The sequence below is a fragment of the Sarcophilus harrisii genome, chromosome 1 (genome assembly GCF_902635505.1).
Source record: "Sarcophilus harrisii chromosome 1, mSarHar1.11, whole genome shotgun sequence".
Lineage (NCBI taxonomy): Eukaryota > Metazoa > Chordata > Mammalia > Dasyuromorphia > Dasyuridae > Sarcophilus > Sarcophilus harrisii.
The window spans coordinates 156,723,938-156,747,696 of NC_045426.1; the positions used below are offsets into that span (position 1 = coordinate 156,723,938).

At 33.5% G+C, this 23,759-nt stretch overlaps 1 protein-coding gene across 12 annotated transcripts in view; it reads left to right on the forward strand.

Moving 5' to 3' along the window:
* ERBIN (erbb2 interacting protein) overlaps positions 1-23,759 on the forward strand; it is a 173,890-nt gene that overhangs the window by 128,593 nt on the left and 21,538 nt on the right. For 7 of the 12 annotated variants that reach the window (XM_031965694.1, XM_031965727.1, XM_031965705.1 and 4 more), the window contains exons 16-22: positions 2,111-2,210; positions 6,923-7,044; positions 7,797-7,970; positions 9,530-9,715; positions 13,591-13,708; positions 18,751-18,934; positions 21,137-22,703. In XM_031965694.1, the coding sequence (XP_031821554.1) occupies positions 2,111-2,210; positions 6,923-7,044; positions 7,797-7,970; positions 9,530-9,715; positions 13,591-13,708; positions 18,751-18,934; positions 21,137-22,703 (2,451 nt within the window). The remainder of the gene's footprint in view (positions 1-2,110; positions 2,211-6,922; positions 7,045-7,796; positions 7,971-9,529; positions 9,716-13,590; positions 13,709-18,750; positions 18,935-21,136; positions 22,704-23,759) is intronic. The other 5 variants (XM_031965697.1, XM_031965713.1, XM_031965720.1 and 2 more) reach the window with 1 other exon arrangement.

The window sequence follows — 23,759 nt, forward strand, 5'->3', positions numbered from 1 at the left end:
CTTTGAGGATCATTTATTATGAGTAGACCAAAGTTAGTGGCCAAGGCTACCAGATACTACTAATATATAGATTTATTATTTAAATTGGGGTAGATAGGCCAAAAAAAAAAAAAATAACTGCTACAAGTTAAGAATAATAAGTTTAAAGGAAAAGTTCTTGTGCTTCCCTTTGGCCATATTGAATTTGAGTTATCATTAGAATATCAGGGAACTATTTTTTAAGTGACTTGAGATGTGGGTTTGGTATTTAGATAAGTCTTGACTAGAGATAGATATTTTGGACATGTCTAGGAGGAAGAAATCGTGAAGTGTGTTAAATGATAGTGGAAGAATGTTGAAGCATAAAGAGCACTGAATCTGAAGAAATCTTTGTAAATCAAAGAAATTGTTACCCTGTGGAGATTATTAAACTTCTCTAAGCCTTCCTCTCCTCATCTGCCAAATGGGGATAATAATATATTACTTCACAAGATTTTTATATGAAAAATCTTTTGTAAATCTTTACAATTTTTATATCTTTTAAAACATTTTTATTTGTAAATTTTTAAATAATTTTAAACATCATTTCTATATTTTTAAATCTTTATAAATATGAAGTTCTGTTAACTACTGGGGAAAAAAAAATCTCCTTTTGAATTTGGTCATTAGTTGTCATTGAGAATCCCCATGGAGCCATTTCAAAGAATGGTGGTGGAAGAATTACAAGGAATTGAGGAGAGAGGACAGATGTAAAAAATTTAAGACCCAGTGTCAAAAATGTTTTCTAATATTTTGGAAAGGGAAGAGAAAGGAAGATGCTAGATGGATGAGTTAGAGGAATCAATGGAAATTTTCTTTTTAAGAATAAGGCAGACCTGGACATTTTTGTAGAGGAGTGTATGTATGTGTATGTGTATGCTCTTAAGGTGAAATTGAAAATGAAGAAGATGTTGCTGAAGCAAGATCAAGAGTGTAGGTTAGAGAGATCTGTCTGATCAGGCAGTAGGAGAAGCTCTTCCTCTGAAACACTAGAGGAAGAGAGAAAAATTCTAAAGATTAGGGGAGAGAGGAGACTTAGAAGGGTTTGCTTCAAATTTCTTAAGAAATTTCTTGTCAAGTAAAGGTTTTTCACTCATGGGATGGAGGGGAAGAATAGGTTCAAGCTTAAGAAAGGTGGTTGGTATGGGATTTTATGAATAAAGACATCTTGTTGAGACTTACTGAGATGAAGAACAGCTTAATGTTATCTAGTACCTCTAAAGAAGAAATAAAGAATCCCATGTTGGAAATTACCCAGGGATGTATATTTTAATCACTTATTGGGAATATGCAAGCTTCAAATTTCAGGGTGATTTCCAGTAAAATGTCCACATGACAGCCAAGGATTTGGGGGGAAAAATCAGGGTAATGAGAAAGGGTAATGAAGAAAGACAGTGATTTTTGACATATTGGTGAGGATAAAAAGTTTTAGTGTCAATAAGGAATTGAGTGAGGCAAAAATTAAAGATTGAGTTTGGAATATAGAATCTGGATCGTGGAGATGATGTGATTCTTGTGTGAACTGGTGATTTCACTTCTCACTTATCCTCATATAAGCTAATAGCTTATGGGATTCATAGTTAAAGGAATTTAAGATTATTGAATATCTTCACTTTTGAGCCTCATTGTCCTCATCTATAAAGTAATGTACCATCTTTTTTATGGGTTTGTTTTGTATCACAGGTGATTCAATATATCCAAAAGTGCTTTGAGTCATAAAGCTACTATTGTTTGTTTGTTTTATTATTAGATGTGCCCTATTAGACTTTATAGTTTATCAGGGTAGGAATCATGTTTTTAACTAAACTTTTTTTCTTCCTCAGGGTTTAGTAATAATGCTATGTGCTTAATATTTGCTAAATGAATATTAGCTATAAATGTATTTCATTGAAGATGATATAATGTTAGTTTGCCTTTTTAGAAGACTAATCTAGATTTATCTAACAGATGTTGTTTAAAAAAAATACAAAAAAAAAAGAAATAGCATGTGTGGGCACCTTGGGAGAAATGGAAAATAGCTAGTAACTTGGAAAAATCCGAGTAGGAATAATATTGAAAAATAAATATTTAATCAACTATTTTCTTTTTCTAGTCCAAACCCCTAATACCTCTTCAAAAAGAAACTGATCCAGAAACACAGAAAATGGTGCTTACAAACTACATGTTCCCTCAGCAGCCAAGGACTGAGGATGGTAGGAGGTTTTTTTTTTTTTTTTTCTGTTTTGTTTTGTTTTTTTTAACATGCTTGACCATTTAAAAGCAAACTTATAAAATAAAGATTTTTTTTTTTTTCAGTTTAACACCTAAGATTTTTTAAAGGGAATTTGGAGAGTTGTTCATAAATGCCTGCCTAAATAATGTCAAAGTAATTTTACAAAGTTATTAATAACTTACTCAATCTTTTTTCCCTATTGCATACAATTAGACAATTTCAAGAAATGGAAAGCAAAATCCATTAAAGGTCCCCTACTTGTACATAAATACTCACTTTAGTAGAATAAAGGGCTTGCCAGTGGTGTATACAGACCATAGTTTTTGTCATCTATCAACATTGTAGTCACACTATAGTTTCAGGTTTATGTACAAAAGAACTAGAGAGAATCAAATAAAGTTATTTTTCTATCCTTGTGGATAGAAAAATGGATGTAATTGCAATAAATTCTCTTTCTTCTTTGTCATTTAAAGCCCTTCATATCCTGGCTCCTTCCTTCCTTTGCTAGGTTCTTATAATTGCTCCTTGCTCTAAGATCTTCCTATACTGGCCTCCTTGCTGTTCCTTGCACACACCAATTCATATTTTATTTCCATGCATTTCCCTATACTTAAAGTGTTTTTCCCCTCCTCCCAGCTCATAGAATTAACAGAAATATTCAAGGCTTTCCCACCTTTTCCATATTCCCTGTCCAACTTTTAGGTCCTTTTTTTCCCTAAGCTTCCATTGATTCTTTACAAATTTTCTATGTCCATATTTATTTACTTGTTTGTCTTTCTCACTAAAAGTCAGCAATTGCTAGATAGATAAAGCTTGCCTTGAAGCCTGAAAGACCTATGTTAAGCATCTGCCTTTGACATATATTGACTGCATCTCCCTGGCAAGTCACTTAATCTATCATGCTCTAGGTCAAAGGTGTCAAACATATATGGGATCTACAATATTCCTTAGTGATGCACCCCACACAAATTAAAATGTAATCGGAAAATATTTACTAAAATAAATAAAAACAATATAGATAACGTTAAGATATGATTTCCTAAGTCTATCCCCCAGGGATCCTTAGGATCCTTACATATAGTGGCCTCTGTTTCTGTTTGAGTTGGACTTGCTCATCACCCTCTCTCTAGAGGCAGAGACATTGCAGATCTTCATTAATAGAAGGAGTTTCTTTATCTGGGAGTTCTCTGTGCCAGTGAAACCATGGATTTAGCATTTTTATCCTGTTAGAATGTGAGCTTCTTGAGGACAGTGGCTGTCTCTGGCTTTCTTTGGATCCCCCAGCAATTAGTGCACTACCCAGTTCCTGCTTGATGGACTGACTGAGAAAGCATCCTGTAGTTTAGTGTTTACTCTGATTAACCTTGACATGAAGATCCCCATTTGTCTAGGTTGCAAATTTTATATTTAGTCAGCTCTTATCTTTAGGAAGTTTACTTTATTTGAAATTCCCTTTTGTTAATTTGTCTCCTTTGGTCTTAGTTTTCCCTCTATTACTACAAATCCAGTCCTTCTATGTTATGTATTATGACTCTCCAAATACCTTAAAAAACAGTCACATCCCTTTCTTTTGGATTCTGATTCATCCAATTTATTCTGCACCTTTCCCAGATTTATGTAATTACAAAGTTTTATAAGCATGCCATATATCTGTCATCCAAAGCACAAATGAAAATAATGACCAGAACTGAAGTAAAAAACTGAGATTTGCAACACTCCACATTGATCTTTTTTCAATCTGATCATTGAAAAATGAATACCAAATACATTTGACTTTCCTTTTTTCCCACCATAACTCTATTTTATATGCCAAGATTTTGTGAGAAGCCTTCTTAAAATTAGTTATATTAAAATTAATATTGTTATGCAGTCATTTAATAGCAGCAAGAATATTAGGCACTATTTCATTTTAAAAAGATTTTTAAATATGTATTTTAAAATTACAAATTTGATAGTCAACAAACACAAATATTTGCATATATAAAGAAAAAAATTTTACATATCATGTTGTGAGTCCTGTTCAGCTTTTTTTTCTACAGCTTTTTTGCTGATAAGTCTATGAAGCTAGTTGAAGTCACAGAATCTTAACACCTGGAAATGCCTTCAGAATCCATCCAATATAACTTTTACATGCACACACGAAAAAATGCCTTCTGTAAAATAACCCAGGAAGCTCATGTTTTAGACAATGAATGTTTAAATTCCTGGCATGTATATTCTCTGGGTGAAGTGTTAAAAGTTATAAATAAGGAAATGATTCTCTTAAGGCTGTCGAGTCCCTTGAGCTTTTCTTTTTGAGTTAACCATATTTCCCAGAAACACTGAAACGAAAGCATGCTGTAGGCTTTCAGTGTGTTATGGGTGAAGCTCCTCCTAAACTGACATAATTTGTTATTGGAGCCCAAACTGAACTTGCATCCCAAACAAGACACTAGTCTGTGTTAGACTGGGATAGTGCAGCAAAGCAAATCTTCCTATTTTCATAATCTAGTACGTCCCAAGGAGGGAAAAAATAAGGTTTTTGCCATTGCCTTGCTCCTCCAGGTGGGGGGTGGTCTTGTCTTTCTTCTCATCTTTGCTGCACCTATGTTACCTTCGTGGTAACCCTTTCTCCCTTTGTCCTGTTAATATAAAAATGTAAACTTTGGTAAAGACTGGGAATCCTTTGGGTTCCACATGTATGCTCATTTCTCTTGTAATTCTGAAACCTGTTTTTCACAGAAGTCTCATGACATTGTTATTGCTTATTGAAAGTTCCCACTTGTTCACTTTCAATGAGAGGAAATCTACCTTTCAAAGTAGTCTGCCAAGCCTATTTTTTTTTTTTTTTTTTTTGCCACTTTACTCTTAGTTCTGCCCTTTAATAGACACAGTATACATATTTAATCCCTCTCCCATTTGACAGCCCTTCAGGTAGTTGGCAGCTGACATCATGCTAGAGTGGGTAGTATAATGGAGGCAAAAAATTTCACTGATTTGTAAGATAGAAGACCTGGATTCAAGTCCAAAATAAACTGTTTCATCTTAGGCAAAACACTTAACCAATTAATGGTCTCAGGTTCTTTATCTGTAAAATAATAACTTATCAACATAATTATTTTGGTGATCAAAACACAATATATGGGAAACACTTTACAAATCATGAAGATGTATCAATCCTGATATTATTAACATGTGAGCTAAATGTTGGCCCTTTATTTCTTGTTAAATTCTAATTCAATAAAGATATTCTTTTCAACTCTTAGAAAACTCCTTTAATCCTGAACATGAGTCCCATGTATCTTAGAAATAGTTGAATTTTTTAAAAAAATAACAGTTTTTAGGATGATATATTACATTAGGATATAAGAAATTGATACTGGTTACTCTCTATATAAACTATCAGTAAGATACATGACAAAAATTCTTTAAAGGCATTTCCACTACTGCAAAGTTAACATGAGAAAAAAAAAGTCATATTCAGTACCTGAAAAGAAAAACGTAACCTTAAGCAGAATAATTAAAACCAATTCCCTTCTCTTCACTAGTTCTATAGCCTTTTCAATACTTTGTCAGAAGACCCCTCTTGGTATGGATTTGGAAATAAGAAGGGAATGAAAGATGAATGTATGTCTAAAATATACAAAACCAATTTATTATCTGGTGATTTGGATTCTTTACCCTGTTGACAATAATAATTTAGATTGGGTTTGACTACATTTAACATTAAGGGAATTAAAAATTTTATATTAATTTCTTTCAGGTTTAATTTTATCTGTATGAATAATTTGTTTTATATTTGAAAGACTGACTAGGACCAAATTTTACTATGCCTTTTGTACTCTGAGGACATAAACTACAAACAGTGATGTGAATTAATCCTTAGGAATGCCTCTTCCCTTTTTTTCATTGACAGATATTTAGCATATCTTTTTGCCAAGAAAATCCCATTATTTCATTCTCTGCTTCCTTCATGTCATGTAAAATGGCAAAATCTCTACATATTTGCATTTTGTGTTGATTTTTATTTTTTAACTTTACTTTTAATGAGTACTTTAGCTGCTAATGTGAAATGTAGAATTACTTTGACTATGAGTCTGGTGATAGATAATCTATCCATTCATAGACAAATATAACTAAATTCAGAGAAATGTGTCACCAGGTTGGTTTCAGACTGATGAATTCTTAGGACACAGACAATTTAAAAAGATATTCTAATAAGTTGTAAATGAAAAGTGGTTTACATTAATTAAAACTTTTTTTCTGTATATATCATTTTAAGATGTATTTAGAGACAACACAGTCTGTTTATATTTATTTATTATGTTCTTTAACAAAAGCGCTAGACAACATGACTTTTGAGTGTCATAGATTTTAAAATGGGAAGGCACTGTGCTGGGCATCCAATCCTCATGTAGTTGAGAAAAGAGATTTGCTTAAGGTCACAAAGTAATAGGTGACAACATCAGGAATTCATTCCAGGTCATCTGAGTCTTAAGTGCTGCCCTTTTTCATCTGAATTTTCAGGGCTCCCAATTCTAAATCTATGATCTTTTGATCTCTGAGGTTCCAGTTCCAAAACCTATGATCCTATGGCTTCTTATCTTCATATAATTTTTCTATATATTATATCATTTATATGCTGTATAATGAGTAAGAAATTGCTTACTATAGTGAAAAACAATTAGTTTTTTTTTTCCCTTTTCTTTTTAGTTATGTTCATATCAGATAATGAAAGTTTTAATCCTTCTTTGTGGGAGGAACAAAGGAAGCAGCGAGCTCAAGTGGCATTTGAATGTGATGAAGACAAAGATGAAAGGGAGGCACCTCCCAGGGTTAGTGTTTTCTTTTCTTTCTCCAAATGTGAAGTTAAATCAACAAGTAATTTATTCAATACTTTCAGCAAATATTATTCAGTTCATTTCAATACTTGAAAAATCACTGTCCTGAGTAGAAGAAGAGAATCCCTCAAGGAACTTCTAATCTTGTTGGAAAGATAAGCTGTTCCACAACTGAAGTGAGTAAAAAGCAATACAAAATGGTAGGTAAATTAAGGGCCAAATTGAGCAGTATAGACATAAGTTAAAAGAAGAGAGAAATTACCATGAGGTAAGGTGAGTATTTTCGCCCTGAATTCTTTTTTGTTATACTCTTCTGTCTTAGTGATATTTTATGTATATTACCCAAAACAAATGTTGATATGCTTAAATATCTAAGTAGCAAATCTCAATTTTTTGCCTATCATGAACTAACTCAGGTTCCAATCAATGATAATAAAATATAAGCCAGAAAGTGTACACTGGCATAAAGAATATATGCATATTAATCTTTGAACTATGAAGTTGTCTGTACATAACTTAGAATCAAATATAACTTGATTCATTTCCCTCCAAAAACAAAGGAATAATTGAAATGTCTTTTGAAATGATTTGCTGTTTTGTGATGATTAATTTTTAATCACTGTCTAATTCATCTTTAATATTTTGAAGCATGATCTTTGTAAACAACAAAAAATAACTTCATTTTATCAAAGTAAAACTGTTTTTATTCTAAATGTTTTTTCATTTTTATTTCCTTATACATATAGGAGGGAAATCTGAAGAGATATCCAACACCATATCCAGATGAACTTAAAAATATGGTCAAAACAGTTCAAACAATTGTCCATAGATTAAAAGAAGAAGAAATGACTGAGGGCTCTGGGAAAGATTCACAGCCACATGATGATCAGCAAAGTGCCATAAGAGATATTGGTGTCAAGGTTAGAAAAATAAGTCACCTTAGAATAATGAAAGAGAAACAAAAACCTGTCTGATTTTTTTTAAATGACACTTGGTATAATTATCTTTCATATCAAACTAAAATTTACCTCCATATTTCAGGGTTCCCAGTCTTTACTTCTACAACTGCTCATCTGAGACAAGGGCATGAGCAGAGAAGGAGAATGTGGTTGGGTTTGGGATGGGACTTGTGGAGAGGACTGTTATATTAACAATCTTCAGAAATACAGTATTTCAGGAGTTAATAACTTCTAAAAAGAAATAAGCCAAAAGTTTTCATAATTTCATAATTCAAATACCATAATTTCATAATTGGTGTACCTGAGTAAAGTAAATCACTCTGATAATGGGGTGTCATTAAAAATTGTCTTAAGTAATAGTGAGTGTCAGGGTAAAAAGGGAAGATTGATGGTAATAAGCTCTTGTTCCATTGATTACCCATGCCTACTGTAGTTGCTTTTTTATAATGTTAGTATCATCTACTTGTCCTGAAGTACCTACCTCAACCATATATAGGCTAGGTGGGCTTTTGTGTTAAATTTCAACTTGATTTGTTAATGTTTTAATGATGTCATCCTTAACTAGAGAATGCCTTGGTGGAGTGTAGGTAGATATTTCTTATGAGACCTGTGGGAAACCAGCTATAGAAGTCATTGGTTTTCTTTTAAAACTATAAATTAATTTAATACATTTAAATTAGATGTTTAAGTATTTATGTGTATCTTTTCAGGAACATGGAATATATACATTTTTGTGAAAAGCTAGTTATTTAGCCCTAATCCTTATTTATTTATTTTTAATGTATATTGCTTTATTAATCATATTGGGAAAGAAAAGTCAGAACAAAAGGGAAAAATCATGGGAGAGGAAAAAAAAAACCCAGAAAAAAAAGAAGTGAACATAGGATTTACAGTCAATCTCTGTAGTTCTTTTTCTGGATGCAGATGGCCTTTTTTTATCCAAAGTTTATTGGGATTGCCTTGGAAGCCCTAAGTCTTGCTAATAAATCTTTCTACCTCACAAATTAATGGCAGTCTGATGTAGCAGAGAGTCATAAAGGCCTGAGTTCAATTTTAGTCTTACATATAGACTAGTTGTGGTACCAAAAGCAAGACGCATAATTTTTCTCAGTCCTACAATTCCATACATTTAGAACCCCTTGTTCATATAACGAGATTAATTGATCCCTTGTTAACTTTGCCCACAAGGATTATACAACCTAAATAATTTATCTAGAAAGTATATACAGTATAGAAAGAAAAGAGTTGCTTGATTTCAGGATAACCCAAAAGACTAAGAGATAATGCTACAGCTGCTTTTACAACCTGGAGGAAAGCAGAAGCTACTAAAGATCATGTGACAAGTAACTTAGGACCATTAGTTTTTCAATTTTCATATGATAACATTTTTGCTCATTGAAGGATCCAGAAATCCATTTTAATATTGATGACACCCCCCCTCCCAGAATGACATAGCAAGTTAATAGTCTTGATTGAATTATGAACCAAAATGGTTTTGTGTTTCTGTTTTCTTTTATTAGACATCAGAAACTACTCCAATAAAAAGCAAAGCAGAAGATAGAGAAAAGTATATAATGGGAAACTGTGTACAAAAAGTCAGTGAGCCTTCTGAAGGTGAAAACGATGCTGGAAGTCCACAAATGATCCCCCAGAGTAAAACTTCTGAGAACACAAAGAAAATTGTAAACCAAGAGGACTTGCTTGAGGTATGACTATGTTGACTTTTCTACAGTTTATGAGGGGAGTCCCTTTAATGGTATATTGAATTTGTTGCCCCTTAAGCACAGAAATACTGATATATAGAACCAATACCATGAGAGTTAACATTACTACTAACATCATCATCTTGCCTGAAAATTAGTTGTTTTTAACTCGGATTTTATACTTGTACTTGAATGTAAAGTTGATAAGCAATCTGATAGAAATTTAATAGTCCAACTTTCTTTTTTTTTTTTTTTAATTTAACTTTCTAAAATACCTGAGAACCAGTATGGATTTTATTTTACATATTTCAGTGGAAAGCAAGGAAAAAGTAGTATCAGTATGATGGAACATATTTCTCAATTAAGTGCCCTTCCTTGCAATCATCAAACTAAGAAGTTCATTTTTCTTTAATATTTGCCCAGTTTATTCAAAAGGGAGTTTTTCTTGAAGGGCCAGCATAAGCAATTAGGACTTTTTCCAAAAGTTTTTTGTCTTCGAGTATATTTTTGTTTATAATAATGCTGTGAATTTATAAGTGTACTTTTGTTCCTATAAACCTAGTTGTTTGAGTGCTATCAGAAACTTTTTCATTTATATTCATAATATCTGTGAGAAGAAGGAAGATGGAAGGAGAATATCAAGGAAATTTCAGTTTAATTATTATAGGGACTTCCACTCTAGAAAATCTTTCCACAGATGCTGCCTGACTTCTCTGTAACTTTCAGTCTTTATGAGGCTCACTCAAGTAGTCTGTATCTAAAACTAGAATTGAACTCAGGCCTTTCTGATTCTTTGCTGTGCCTGGCTACCACTAATTTTGTGAGATAGGAAGTGATATTTATATATCTCTATTAAGATGATTACATGAATTTTGTCTATATAGTGGATTAGATATCATCCCTTCAGATTTAAATATATAATACGCCGATAGCATAACTTCATTTAAATACATGCCAGTTTTGTCCCCTAATTATTACAAATGAACTCTGTGGGATCATTCTCAGTGACTACTTCAGTACTTTTGAGTATCTTAATAAAACATATGACAAATGGAGCTTTATTATTTTATGGAGGACAGAATGGATTTATAGTTTTGCTTGATCTTCTAGGGCTTCAGATCTAGAGTTATCTTAGAGACAGCGGAGAATATGGGATGAAGCGACACTTTTTGTTCTCTGACTTGTGCTAGGATACTAGACCCTCCTTATCTTCAAGGGAGTTTCCTCTTTATATGCTACTGCTCCCTCAAGCTAAAGCTAAAGATCTGTCACCTTAATGGTGCAAAGAACAGATGAGAAGAGATGGTTTGAACTACATTGTGCCCACAGAAGTAATACTGATTTATGTCTCCATCTGCAAGACTGGTCTTTGGGTTTTAATAGTTTCCCATGGTGTGTGTGTGTTAAGAAATGCTAAAAGTTTTTCATGTTCCCTTACCCCTCCAAAATTTTTTTAAAATAAAAATCTAAGGGCAGCTAAGTGGTGCAGTGGATAGAGCACCATTTCTGAAGTCAGGAGGACCTAAGTTCAAATCTGGCCTTAGACACTTAATACTTCCTAGCTCTGTGACCCTGGGCAAGTCACTTAGCCCCAATTGCCTCAGCAAAATAAAATAGAATAAAATAAAAATCCACCATTAGAAATTCTGTCTTTATATTTAGGTTTTGCTTATAGTCAATAAACATTTATTAAACACCTACTGTATGCCAGAGACTGTACTAAGCATTGGAAGTACAGATATGAAAACAAGTCCCTGTTCTCAAGATCTTTCAGTCTAATGAGGAGGACAATAGAAAAAAAAAAAGCCAAAAAGTGACATTCTGGAAATTCCAAACCCTATGTAAAAGAAGACTTTGGAAGGTTTTTTTTTCAGCCCTTCAGTTAGAAAAGAAAGACAATTGTGGGTACAGAGTAAAAAAACTGAAACAATCTCCATGATGGTGAGATTTTTTTGGTGATGAGCTTACTCTGAGGGAAGCATGATAATTGGGGAACCAAGTAAAAGCAACTTTATCTTGGAAATCTATTAACACTTTAAACTTTTGTTATTAATATCTCAGAAGGAATTTGTTTATTATACTGCTTTCTAGCACAACAGCTAAATAATGAAAGGGAAAGGGCACAAGCAAGAGATTTGATGAAGGTATGAAGTTAAACATTCAGAGTATGAAGCATTAACCACACATCACAGCAGATGTTCTGCACAAAGGACTCTTTTGCTCTGGTTGTGGGACGTTGCAGGGAATGGTGAAAGAACATCCTTGGCCCAACATCTTATAGGAGAAAAAGTCAACTAGACTTTTTTTTTTTAAATGAATGATTAAATTAGTTGATTTTTTTTTTTTTTTATCATATCAGTCAGTAAATATTTTTTAGGTGCCCACTGGACACAAAATGTGTTAGACTTTGGGGAATCCAAAGACACTTAAATGTTAAGGGACATGACATATGAGGGAGAGAGAGAGAGAACATACTTAATATAATCTTTGGAGAAAAGTCACTCTGAGCTGGGGGGACTAGCAAGACCCCTTATAGAAAGACTCAGAATCATTCATAAACAGGTCACTATCCCTGCCTTCTGGTTATTCCTGCCTTCACCTAGGAACCCATATTCTAATTGTACAGTACTAGATGAAGGTTTCTGCTTATCTAAAAAGGGAAATGTAAATTTTGGGGCTGATAGGAAAACAACTTGCTGATGTTATGGTGAGTCCCACTCTTTCTTCAGGCATCTAGGAGACAGCAAACTCTAGAGGTAAGAATAGCGTCAGAATTGGAAGATGTGGATTTAAATCCTGGTTTTTCTGTGTACCACTTTGGACTAAGCAAATCACTTAATCCCCCTGTGCATTGGTAGAAGAAAAAGATTACTTATTTTATTATTGGTTTTAGTGATAAGTATCTAGAGCATATCAAATATTGAATTGGCCAGAAGTTTATTAGGGCCAAATATGAGAAGTTGGAGCACTTCTGGATGGAGTTAAAAATCACAGTTTATTGGTAGGTTTCATAAAGCTACATAGATATTCTAGTACTAATAGTAAACAATTGAATAGAACAAACTAGATTATCTAGAGGGTATCTGAAAAGTTGTGCCTAGATTAGAAATATCTTATTGACATATTCTCCCAGGTAAGGGTTCATTTGGGCTAATAAAAAGCTTTTAAAATATATCTGTTATAGACCCTGTAATTTGAACAATTTTAATCAACTAATTAGAGTCCATGACATATAGCCTTGATTATACATACAAAAGTAAGGAAACAAGCAATTTGGAGTTAATATTTTTTTTTCCCACTTTGAGGAAAGGCAGTTCTATAGGGGGCATCTCCAGGCAGCATAAATAACCAAACAAAGTATATTAAGCAAGGTGGGGAGGGAAGAGTTGAAAAAATAGTTGAAGGTCAGATAAGGAAGGAAAAGTAAGAAAACATCTAAGACTGATTTCACTGTCCTTCTCATATAGCTTAGGACCTATTATCACCAGCTACCTGGTATGCTGATGAGAAGTAGCCAGTGTGCCATTTGCCATATGTACTAATGATTACTGATGCTTATACTTGTATCATTGTATATCCTAATAATCCCAAGTCATGATATATGCATTGTTCCTCTCTTTTTTTGTAGTTCTTTTACCTTAAAAATCATAGAGGGGCAGCTAGGTGGCACAGTAAATAGAGAACCAGCCCTGAAGTCAGGAGGACCTGAGTTCAAATCTGGTCTCAGACACTTAACAAGTCCTAGCTATGTGACCCTGGGCAAGTCACTTAACCCCAAATGCCTCAGGGAAAAAACAGCAACAACAACAAAACCATATATTTAATTTGAAAATTCTTATGAAACTCAAGTAGAAATTTAATTTTTTTTTCTTTTTAAGCAGGAGTCTGAAGAACTTTCTTCTGATGAAGAGATGAAAATGGCAGAGATGCGGCCACCGTTAATTGAAACTTCCATTAATCAGCCAAAAGTGGTGGCACTTAGCAATAACAAAAAAGGTTAGATGTCAAAACAAAATACAAAAAAAACAGAGATTTTATTAGTATAATGTAATTTAAAAACTTGATTTAGTTGGGATTTTTAAATTTCATAACTTGCTTGTCAAAAAGTTTTGATTTCTTGCCTTCCTCATTTAAAAAAAAAAAGTTCATCTCCAGGAAATGTATGCATTTATTTTTTTCTTAACTTCCTGCCCTTTCTCATAAAATGTTATCTAGTAATTGTTTGTATCACTTTTACAAGTTAATATTGTAACTACTAAGAGTATCTCATACATTCAGAAGATATGTGAAAGATCAAAGTTTAGTCAATGTTAGAAATTTCACAAATAATGTCTTAGTATATAATACTTAGAGAGTTGGCAGTGGCATACAGGGAGTTTTACTGACTTGATCTAAGCTCACTAGCTAGGAAAGTATACTGTATAGACCTAGAAAGTATCCTATTTTACTAGGATAATAACTAGGAGTAAGTCTTCCTGACTTAAACTTCTAATTATATTAAGAGAAAACTTCAGTTATTAAGAATTCTTACTTCCTAGACATATCTCAGTAAGTTTTTGGTTTTTCTTCCCAGGTAGCTGAGGGGTTTACTCTTTTAAATACCAAGGCTTTTATTTTAACAAGTTTACATGAAAACTTTTATAAAAGATATTTATACTCAAGTCCCCAGCATCTTAAAAATCCTTATAATTTAACAGTTACTAGATTAATTATTTTGAATAATATTCATTGAGCTTTTTAATACAGCTATACTCTCTTGATTTCAGTTCTGCTCTTCACATTTACCCCACTTAGATGATACATTGTCACATTTGTCAGAATTGTCTTTACTACTTCTGCAACATCCCTTGTCTGTGGTCCTTTTTCTCTACTTATACCTGCCTTCATGAAAATTAGTAGGCCAGATAAAAGGGGAAGTGGAATAATTCATTATATTGAGAATATATACTCCAATGAAGAAGTAGAGAGAGGGGTAATATGGCTAAGATTATTGGAGGGAGGAACAGAAGTAATACTATGACTACAGACTGCTTAGTAAGAAGGATTATGATTATATACTTAGAGAAGCTTGATATTATTTGATAATAGACCTGAGCTATCTAAATGTATTTTGGTTTCTTACCCCCTTGTCACTATCTCTGTCTGTTTGCTAAAAGCAGAAGTGCTGATAGTTTTGCCTTGATTCAGTTCTAATTTTTAAAATGTTTTGTTGATTTATTTTGAGTTTTTATTTTAGGGTCTTTTTCCAAAGGCGTTTGATGAATTCTATGTTAGCCTCTAGTTCTCTCCCTACTTGTGTTGATCTTATCCCCAGCCCCTCAGCACAAACCTTTTCTGACATTCCTTTTCTCCATTCCTAACTAGTAAACTAGACTGAATTGTCTCTTGTAACAAAGAAAATAAATTAGGGAAAAACTTTCAGAATAAAAACAATATAATCGCTTTACTCTTCTGCTTTGTGTTGGGAGTATGTTTCATTATCTTTTCTGTGGATATGCTTGTGTCAAAGGCATCCTTGATGGAAGTATCAGAAGAAAACAGGCAAACTTTTTCAGATAATTACCATAGCAGCTACATATTTATCATCATACAGTTGATAGAAAGGTATAGAAAACTCAAAGATTCACTGAATCTGTACTTTATCCATCTAGAATATAGCCAAGAATAAATAAAACCCAAAAAAAAGACTTTTTAGAAGTCAAGATGGATATCACAAAGTTCATACTTTATGACTTACTCTTTAATGAGCACTCCACAGCATTCTCCTATTTATATACAGTTCTTTCTCAACCTTGGTGTTTTATTTCCCAGAACATAATTGTTTTTTTTTTTTTTTAATAAAATAAAAATCAGACCAATTAAAGATCCCTTGGAGTAGAAATTGCCAGTACAATGCATATTGTCCTGGCTCTGCAATTTTTATTCATGGGGAGTTGTCTGGAGCAATTACAGGTTAAATGATCTGCCCAGATCTTAGTCAATGTGACCAGGTCACTTTCAGATCAGAAACAGTAAAACAGCAAGGGGTAGTAGGATTGCTAAAGTTACTGTAACAGCAGTAAGAAGTTGCAGCTAATAGTCCCACAAGAAAACAGAAAATCTAAAAGGGAAACGTCTTCCAAAAGCACTATGATCTTTCATTATTTGTATGTTGACGCTAACAAGCCCTTTCAAGTCAACAAGTAATTATTAAGCATTTACTGTTTTACCAAGCACTGTGCTAAGCAATGTGGGTACAAAAAAAATTGCAAAAGCACATAAATGAAAGGTAATTTTAGAAGGACAGGGTTGGGATAGGTGAGGGCATGGAGAGGGAATACCAGGAAAGATGTTCTTGCTATGTCTTGAAGGAAGCCACAAAAAATAGACAAAGTTGAAGAAAGTGTGTGTGTGTGTATATGTCTGTGTGTCTGTGTGTGTGTATTGGGATGGGGATGGGGAGAGCAGAGAGAGGTGTGTGTATGTGAGATGGAGACAGATCATGTACTATCAAGCTGGCTGTCAGCTGTGTCAGCTGGGACCACAAGAGCATAGGAATACTGGAAATGTAGAAAAGGGTCAATTCAAATTGTGAAAGACCTCAGAAGTTAAATCCCAGCATAAGAGGGAACCAGTTAAGTCTAGTGAGTAAGTTTGATTGGTGTGAGATGACTTGGTCAGATAGATCTACTCTCCAGGAAAATTAGTAGAGACAGCCAAAGTAAAACATTTAATGGGAAAAGTATTCCAGGTGGGAGAAAATGAAGGCCTGACCCTTGATAGTAGCTATGATTACTCTTGTCGTTTGTCCCATGTTGTCAAAGAAGACCGTGACATCAGGGAGGGGCTGTCATGATATACAATTGAACTGGATTTAAGGAAGGGAGGACAGTGCCAGGTCACCTGCCTCACTTTCCTTTGCAGAGCCATCTGGGTCCAGTGGCCAAAGGAGGACTAGAGATGGTCCTGGATGTAATAGGAGACCCTGATATTTTTAAGCTAAGTTCTTTAATGGGTCTCAATTTGACTGAGGCAACCTTCCCTTCCTTGATGGAAGCAAATTTTTTCTTTTACCTAGTCCAAAAACAATAACAACAACCTAAATAAATAAATAAATCTGGGGAGGGAAGGCTTCAGCAATTCTGACTGCTATTTGCATTCAGCTGAATCTACTTGTACCCAAACAATGACCACTTGAGGCATGGTCTGGGGCCTATTGTTACTGTTGGTCATTTTAGGTGTAAAAATTGCCACGATATTATTTGACAACAGATTTTGATGGGTTTGGATAAATTATGAGAAAGAGTTGAGCATGGTACTAAAACTAAAGTTAATAACTAAAAAGATGATATTGTACATTTATGTTTGAGAGCCCAGTGATATTGATGCGGGTTATGGTCCCTTTAAGAACTGATTTATTTCTGATTCCCAACCCCTCCTAGCTGATACATTATCAATCCAGGAAGCTAGGACCTTTTGATTCACAAGTCCTGGTCAAAAGCACCCCTTTGAATTCCAGTAGAAGATCCCAACCTATCCTAGCCCCGACCCAGATCTGAGCCAGCTTGGGCTGTCCCAGCCTCCATTCTAATGATCTATTCAGGTTTCCCAACCCCCACCAAGCAAACTCAAGCCCCCACAGAAAGCCAAAAAGAGCCAACTTGGGACTCTACCCACAGGCCCCTTTAACCAAATCTCTCATTATAAAAGAGCCAAACTCTCTTTGCAGAGGTTCCAAACATGCCAGCCCTTACGCCTCGCATGCCAGGGATCTTTGCCCTCTGGAATCCTGTTTCTGGTGTCCTCTTCTCTCTACCTTCACCTGTTTCCTTAAGTAGACTTTAACTTACTTCCAAACCCCATAATAAATCTCTTTTATCAATCTAGCTTTTCGGGCCTGTAACTTCCTTTACAGGGGACTCTTGTGCAGTTGCTAGACCGCATTTAACTCCGTATCCTTGCGCCAAATCCAAAGGGGTTACAGGGGAGTTCTATTTGACTCCCTGTACTCCGAACCAGCCACTAGACCTCAATTAAACCCTAATTTCATTTAGGTACCCCATATCTAGACCTCATCAATATTATAGTCAACTTTATCTTTTTGAGTTAAACTCTCTTCTTCATAATATTCATTATAATCGGTTTTATTTCTTATAAAATCAGTAGAAGCTGAATGCCCTAGTTCCCCATATTGCATCATGTCAATTACTAATCATTTCCCTTGTTATTCTATGCTCCCTCCCTGTTAGTTGTATATTAACAATTTTTTCTCTCCCTCATTATGATTTATAAGCAGAATTAGAATATGTAGTAGATATTAGATATAATAACATTTTGGAAATATACATAAATTGTGAAGACCGCGTATTTTAAAATCAACCGGAGTCAGGAATTCAGGTTAGGGGAAAATCGTCAATCTTTCTTCTCAGTGAAGAAAGATTGGAGGTGGAAGAGAATGGGCAATAGCAATGTGTGCAGCTGAGTCAAGAAGCTAGCTAGACCAACAGCCACACGACCAGCAGCTAGGAGTATGGAACCCAGGCCAATCTCTCCCAGCCTCTCTTCCTGTCTCTCTGCCTCCACTCACCAAAATCATCATTTCCCATACAACACATCAGGACTTGCACAGAGAGTGGGTGGGGGCCATTCTTTATCCAAGCATGTATATTAATAGAGTATAATCCAATTACTATTTAGGGACCTCAGTGCATCAACTCAAGCCTCGAATTACAATAAATTAATTATAATTACAATTAGCACTTACAATATATTAAATTACCCATTACAATAAATAGCTTTATTATTTGTTTAGTAACAACTAGAATGGTTTCTTTAACAATTGTATGGTCAATGGATTGTTATTTCTTAGTGTCTTTGTGAACAATATGATTTTTAAGGTTTCTGTTTATAAACTCTTCGCCCTTATCTGTGGAAAATTTTCTCCATGAATAAGAGAATTTTATGAATGTAATTTTTTTTTTTTTTTTTTTTTTGGTAAAATGCACTGTCTAAAATCACATGGTAGTATATTGGACTGATCTGATAAAATTTTCTTCCAGATGATAAGGATACTGATTCTTTATCAGATGAAGCTACTACACACAACAGCAACCAAAATAACAGCAATTGCTCTTCTCCATCTCGAATGTCAGATTCAGTTTCTCTTAATACTGATAGTAGCCAGGACATTTCATTGTGCTCTCCATTGAAAGAAACGCATATTGCTGTTATTTCCAAAATAAGGTCTGTGAATTTCTTTATAAGAATAAAATGGTTTATATTTGTATCATAGTATCCTTTAGATGTTTTAAGATAGTAAATAATGCTCAAAAATTGTCCCATTATTGCTAAGTACTCTAAAGTTGTTCAATTACTTGTCTGATTTCTTTTATCACTAACTGTACATAGAAGTTTTTAGTCTTCTTAGTACCTTTTACATGACTGAAGACTAAAATAAAACAGATTTTTGGCGATTGACACATTGCACTGGAATCTAAGTATATATAGCCAAAATGGAAAAGACATTTGAATAGTTAGCTAGTACATCTGTCTGTTGTGCTAACCAGTTTAAAATATTCCTACCAAAATATATATTTTTTTAATTTTCAAATTTAAAAGAATTTGTGGGAAAGAGAAGTATCATGGATTATTACATCAAATTCACATCATGATTGGCCATTATTACTTGTTGAGCTTTATAATCAATATAATTAGGGGGGGAAGTTGTTAGTCAAATTTCTTGAGTGATTCCTTTATGTTGGTGTTATGTGATTTTTAAAATAACAAACTAAAGCCTAGAGGTAATTAGGTAATTTTGACCTGGTAAACAATACATAATAATTTGAAGGCCATATTAATTAATGTGCCAGTTACACACTTGTAGCAAGGGGGAAATGGCTATTTGAAGTCTGTTAACTATTGAACTAAAAGTTCACATTGAGTTAATATTACACAGTACTTTACTACTAAATCATTTTAATCTTTTCAGGCATTTTGAAGCAAAAGTTTTTGAATTCTTTGATTTGAATAGTTCTAAAAGAGACATAAGCTTTTACCTTAAATTTGTTTATAGATTTAGGGCAGTATTCTTAATCTTTTGTGTCATAGCAGTCTGGTTTTTCTCAGAATAATTTTTTTATATTTTCTGTTAAAATTTAATGACAAATTGCAGTGTGATAGGCCTGGTTTTAAACCATTCCCTTCTTTTAAAAGAATTGTATAGACACATCCCCTCTCATAGGCTCATCTCTCTTAGAAGCACTTTGTAGACATGTTTGCATATATATTTGCACTGGTGTTTTATATATATATATATATTATATATTCCAGTGATGTTTTAGAGAAAAAAATTATTAAAGTTACAGTATTTTTCCATCCATAAGGACAGAGCCCCTCCAAACTGATCCACAGCCCCTTTTTTCTGTGGGGCTCCAGATTAAAAACCTTATCAGGGGAAGCATATCTGTCCATATTTCACATATTAACTCTTATATCCTGCACTCTTATTTAAACAGAGAGGGAAATTGTTCATTTCATTCAGCAACAGTGTGACATGCAGAGTTTATATTCATGATAAAATCATGTCACTTATGATGAAATAAAAGCTAATAAGAGAGCTTACTGCTACATTTCTATGGTGCTTAGAAATAAAGAATGGCTTATTGGTTAAGAATTCTTGTTTTATCCTATACTCTCTAAGGGAAAGATAAGCTTTAAGAAAAAATGTTTTGGAGATCAATAATTTGAATATCCATGTTAAGACTGTAGAGGTTATTATTTGTTTGATTATGTAAGCATATATGTTATAATTTTGAAACATTTGTGGACAGTTGAGTACTGTATAATAATATCAACTTAAAAGATTTATGTTCCCTTTTATTCTCTATTATAGGTCTTTAGAAAATTATTTAGGCTGTTAGTTACTTAATTTTATCATTTGCATAATTAAAAATTATCTGTCATGAATAATTTGAGCATCCACCAATTTTCCATGAATTTTTTTCTCCTTAATATTTTAATAGTATAAGATGATAGTTTCTTAACCTCATGGAGGTATTTGTCTCTTTTCTGTCTCATTTTATAGTATTTCATGACTTTAGTTTTTCACCATTGCAGTTTAAAAAAAAAAAAGAAATCAAGTCCTTTTTATTTTTACTTTTACACAGATTTGTGTGTCAAAAAGCTTGAAAATATTAGCAAAAATTAGATTTTAGGAGTATCAATAGATTTTCTCCATATTGTTTTGCTTAGTGGTAATTAATTAAATATTGTAGAAAAGATATGATTATTTTTAATCTTATTAATATAGCCCTCATATTTATACTATTACTTTAATCTGACTATAATTTTGATTTTCAAAAAATAAAGACAAATGATTAATTAGATCTTTGCCATCATTTATAAAAGCTGTGTTTTGTCATTTCAAAGAATTGTTCTTTATTTTAGGCAAGAAGATGAAAATTTTAATAACCTTTTGCAAAATGGTAGTGATTTAAGCAACTCAACAGAAGAAAAATGCAAAGTTAATGAGAAAAAAATCTTCAATTTGACTGAATATGATTTGAACATTGAAGAAAGATTGGCTCTATTAGAAAAAGATATTGATCTAAAAACCACTACTGAAGAATCTCAAAAATTAGACCAAATCAACAGAAATCTTAATAAACTCACAATTAATAATACATTTCAATCAGAGACAGTGGAGAGATCAAAGATAACACAAGAACTAGGATCAGGAAAAAGCCTTTTAATTAATAATACTATAGAGGAAACTGAGCACTTGGAAAATGGAAATAAGTATCCGAATTTAGATTCTGTAAATAAGATTAATGGACATTCTGTAGATCTTGCAAAGTCTCCTCAGAGGACTGAACAATTAAAGGAGCCTGCCCTTGATTCTGAGCCTTGTGTGAATATATGTGTTTCTAAAAGTACTGAAGATTTATCTCCCCAAAGAAGTGGACCAGTAGGAGCTGTTATAAAATCTCATAGTATAACAAATATGGAGGCTGGAGGAGTGAAAATATATGAAATTTTGAATGATAATGGTCCACAACAGCCAAGCTCAGCAGTGAAAACTATATCATCTGGCATCGATGGAAAAAACATAGTCCGGAGTAAATCTGCTACACTGCTCTATGATCAGCCTTTGCAAGTGTTTGCTGGTTCCTCCTCATCTTCTGACTTAATGTCATGTACAAAAGCCATATACAAGTTTGATTCAAATCACAACCCAGAAGATGTTAATATAGGAAGAAGTTCTGGAACATCTGGTACACAGTTTGTACCTCAAATGTATGGTCCCCCACAATATAATATCCAGTACAGTAACAGTGCTGCAGTTAAGGATACTTTGTGGCCCCCTAAGCAAAATGCCCAAGTTGATCAAGGTAGTTTACCTCCTCCACGTCTTCTCAGATCAGAAAGTACAGAAAACCCTAATTATGCTAAACATTCTGCAAATATGAATTTTTCTAACCATAACAATGTTCGAGCTAATGCTTACAACTTGCATCAAAGGATGGGACCAGCAAGACACATGGAGATGTGGGCAGTCCAACCAAATGACAGACTTGTTCCTGGAACAGGCCGAAATACACTTCAGAGACAGAGTAGCATCTCCTCTACAGCCTCTGTAAATCTTGGTGACCCAGGTCCCACCAGAAGACCTCAGATTTCCGAGGGAGATTATTTAACTTATCGAGAATTGCATTCGGTAGGAAGAGCTCCATTGATGATGTCAGGATCACAGCGACCCCTTTCTGCAAGAGCCTATAGCATAGATGGTCCAAATGTACCTCGACCTCAGAGTGCTCGACCCTCTGTTAATGAAATACCAGAAAGAACTATGTCAATTAGTGATTTTAATTATTCACGGACTAGTCCTTCAAAAAGACCAAATCCAAGAGTCAGTTCAGAGCATTCTTTATTAGAACCTCCAGGAAAAAGTAAAGTCCCTCATGACTGGAGAGAACAAGTGCTACGACACATTGAAGCTAAAAAACTAGAAAAGGTAAACTTGATTGATCTTTTTTTTTCTCCTAATCAGAATGATTTTGTATTGAATGTACATATTGTATATATATTAAGAGAAAGTAAAACATAATAGTTAAAATGAATTGAAATGCTGTATTGGGGATTCCTTTTGTGTGTATTGACCTCAGAGGTTACTTCCAACTTTCAAATCAGAGTGGGATTACAACTCTGATTCACTTGACCATTAAGGCACATTCAGGTGGGTTGTATCTATTATGGTGGCTCCAGAACAAGTTTTCCTTCCTAGTCCTTTTCTCATATTTCTTAACACATGTTAATGGGTCAGGGAATTGTGAATTTTCTGTTTTGCATTAACAATTTATCTTCTGTTTTGCATAAAAAATGAATATAAAGGGGAACTGATCTCATTATAAAATCATGTAAGATTTTACTGCTTAAAGTCACAGATACCAATTAACAAAAAAATTAATATAAATGCAAATTTTGTTTTCATATTGCTTCATGTTATACAAACTAACTCTCTTACTGATACCTCAGTGGTTTTGTGACTATTAAAATCCTAGCTTATTTCATTTCATCTAACTTTATGGCCAGTGAGATAGTTGTAGACACTCTATCTATGAATTTGTGAGTTCAGTCTATAAAAGATATTTTACTTCCTAAAAAATAACCTTCCTAGAAGTACAACTCTGTTATACTGCCATCAAGTGGAGGGAATGACTCAATTACAAAATCCAAACTGTAGGATGTAAATTTTGCCTAATTGATTCAAATATCTATTAACTTAAAACTGTTTTCTATAGATAATCCTTCAAAAATAAAACTATGAAAGCAGTTGGATGTTTTAGTAACTTTAACCAATGAAGCTTAAATTGACATGCCATAGTGTAACTGAATATATTTCTCATTAATCCTTAGTTTTTTCTTTGCCAGCTTAAGCCTTATTTTAGGAAAAAAAAAATTTACAGCAAGAAAGTCTAAACTTTGGAGTTAGCTCAGTTTCAAAGCATCTTTAATCTTTGAACGTGAGTCAATTTCTTTTTCTTCACCACAAGTAGTTTAATACGTTTTG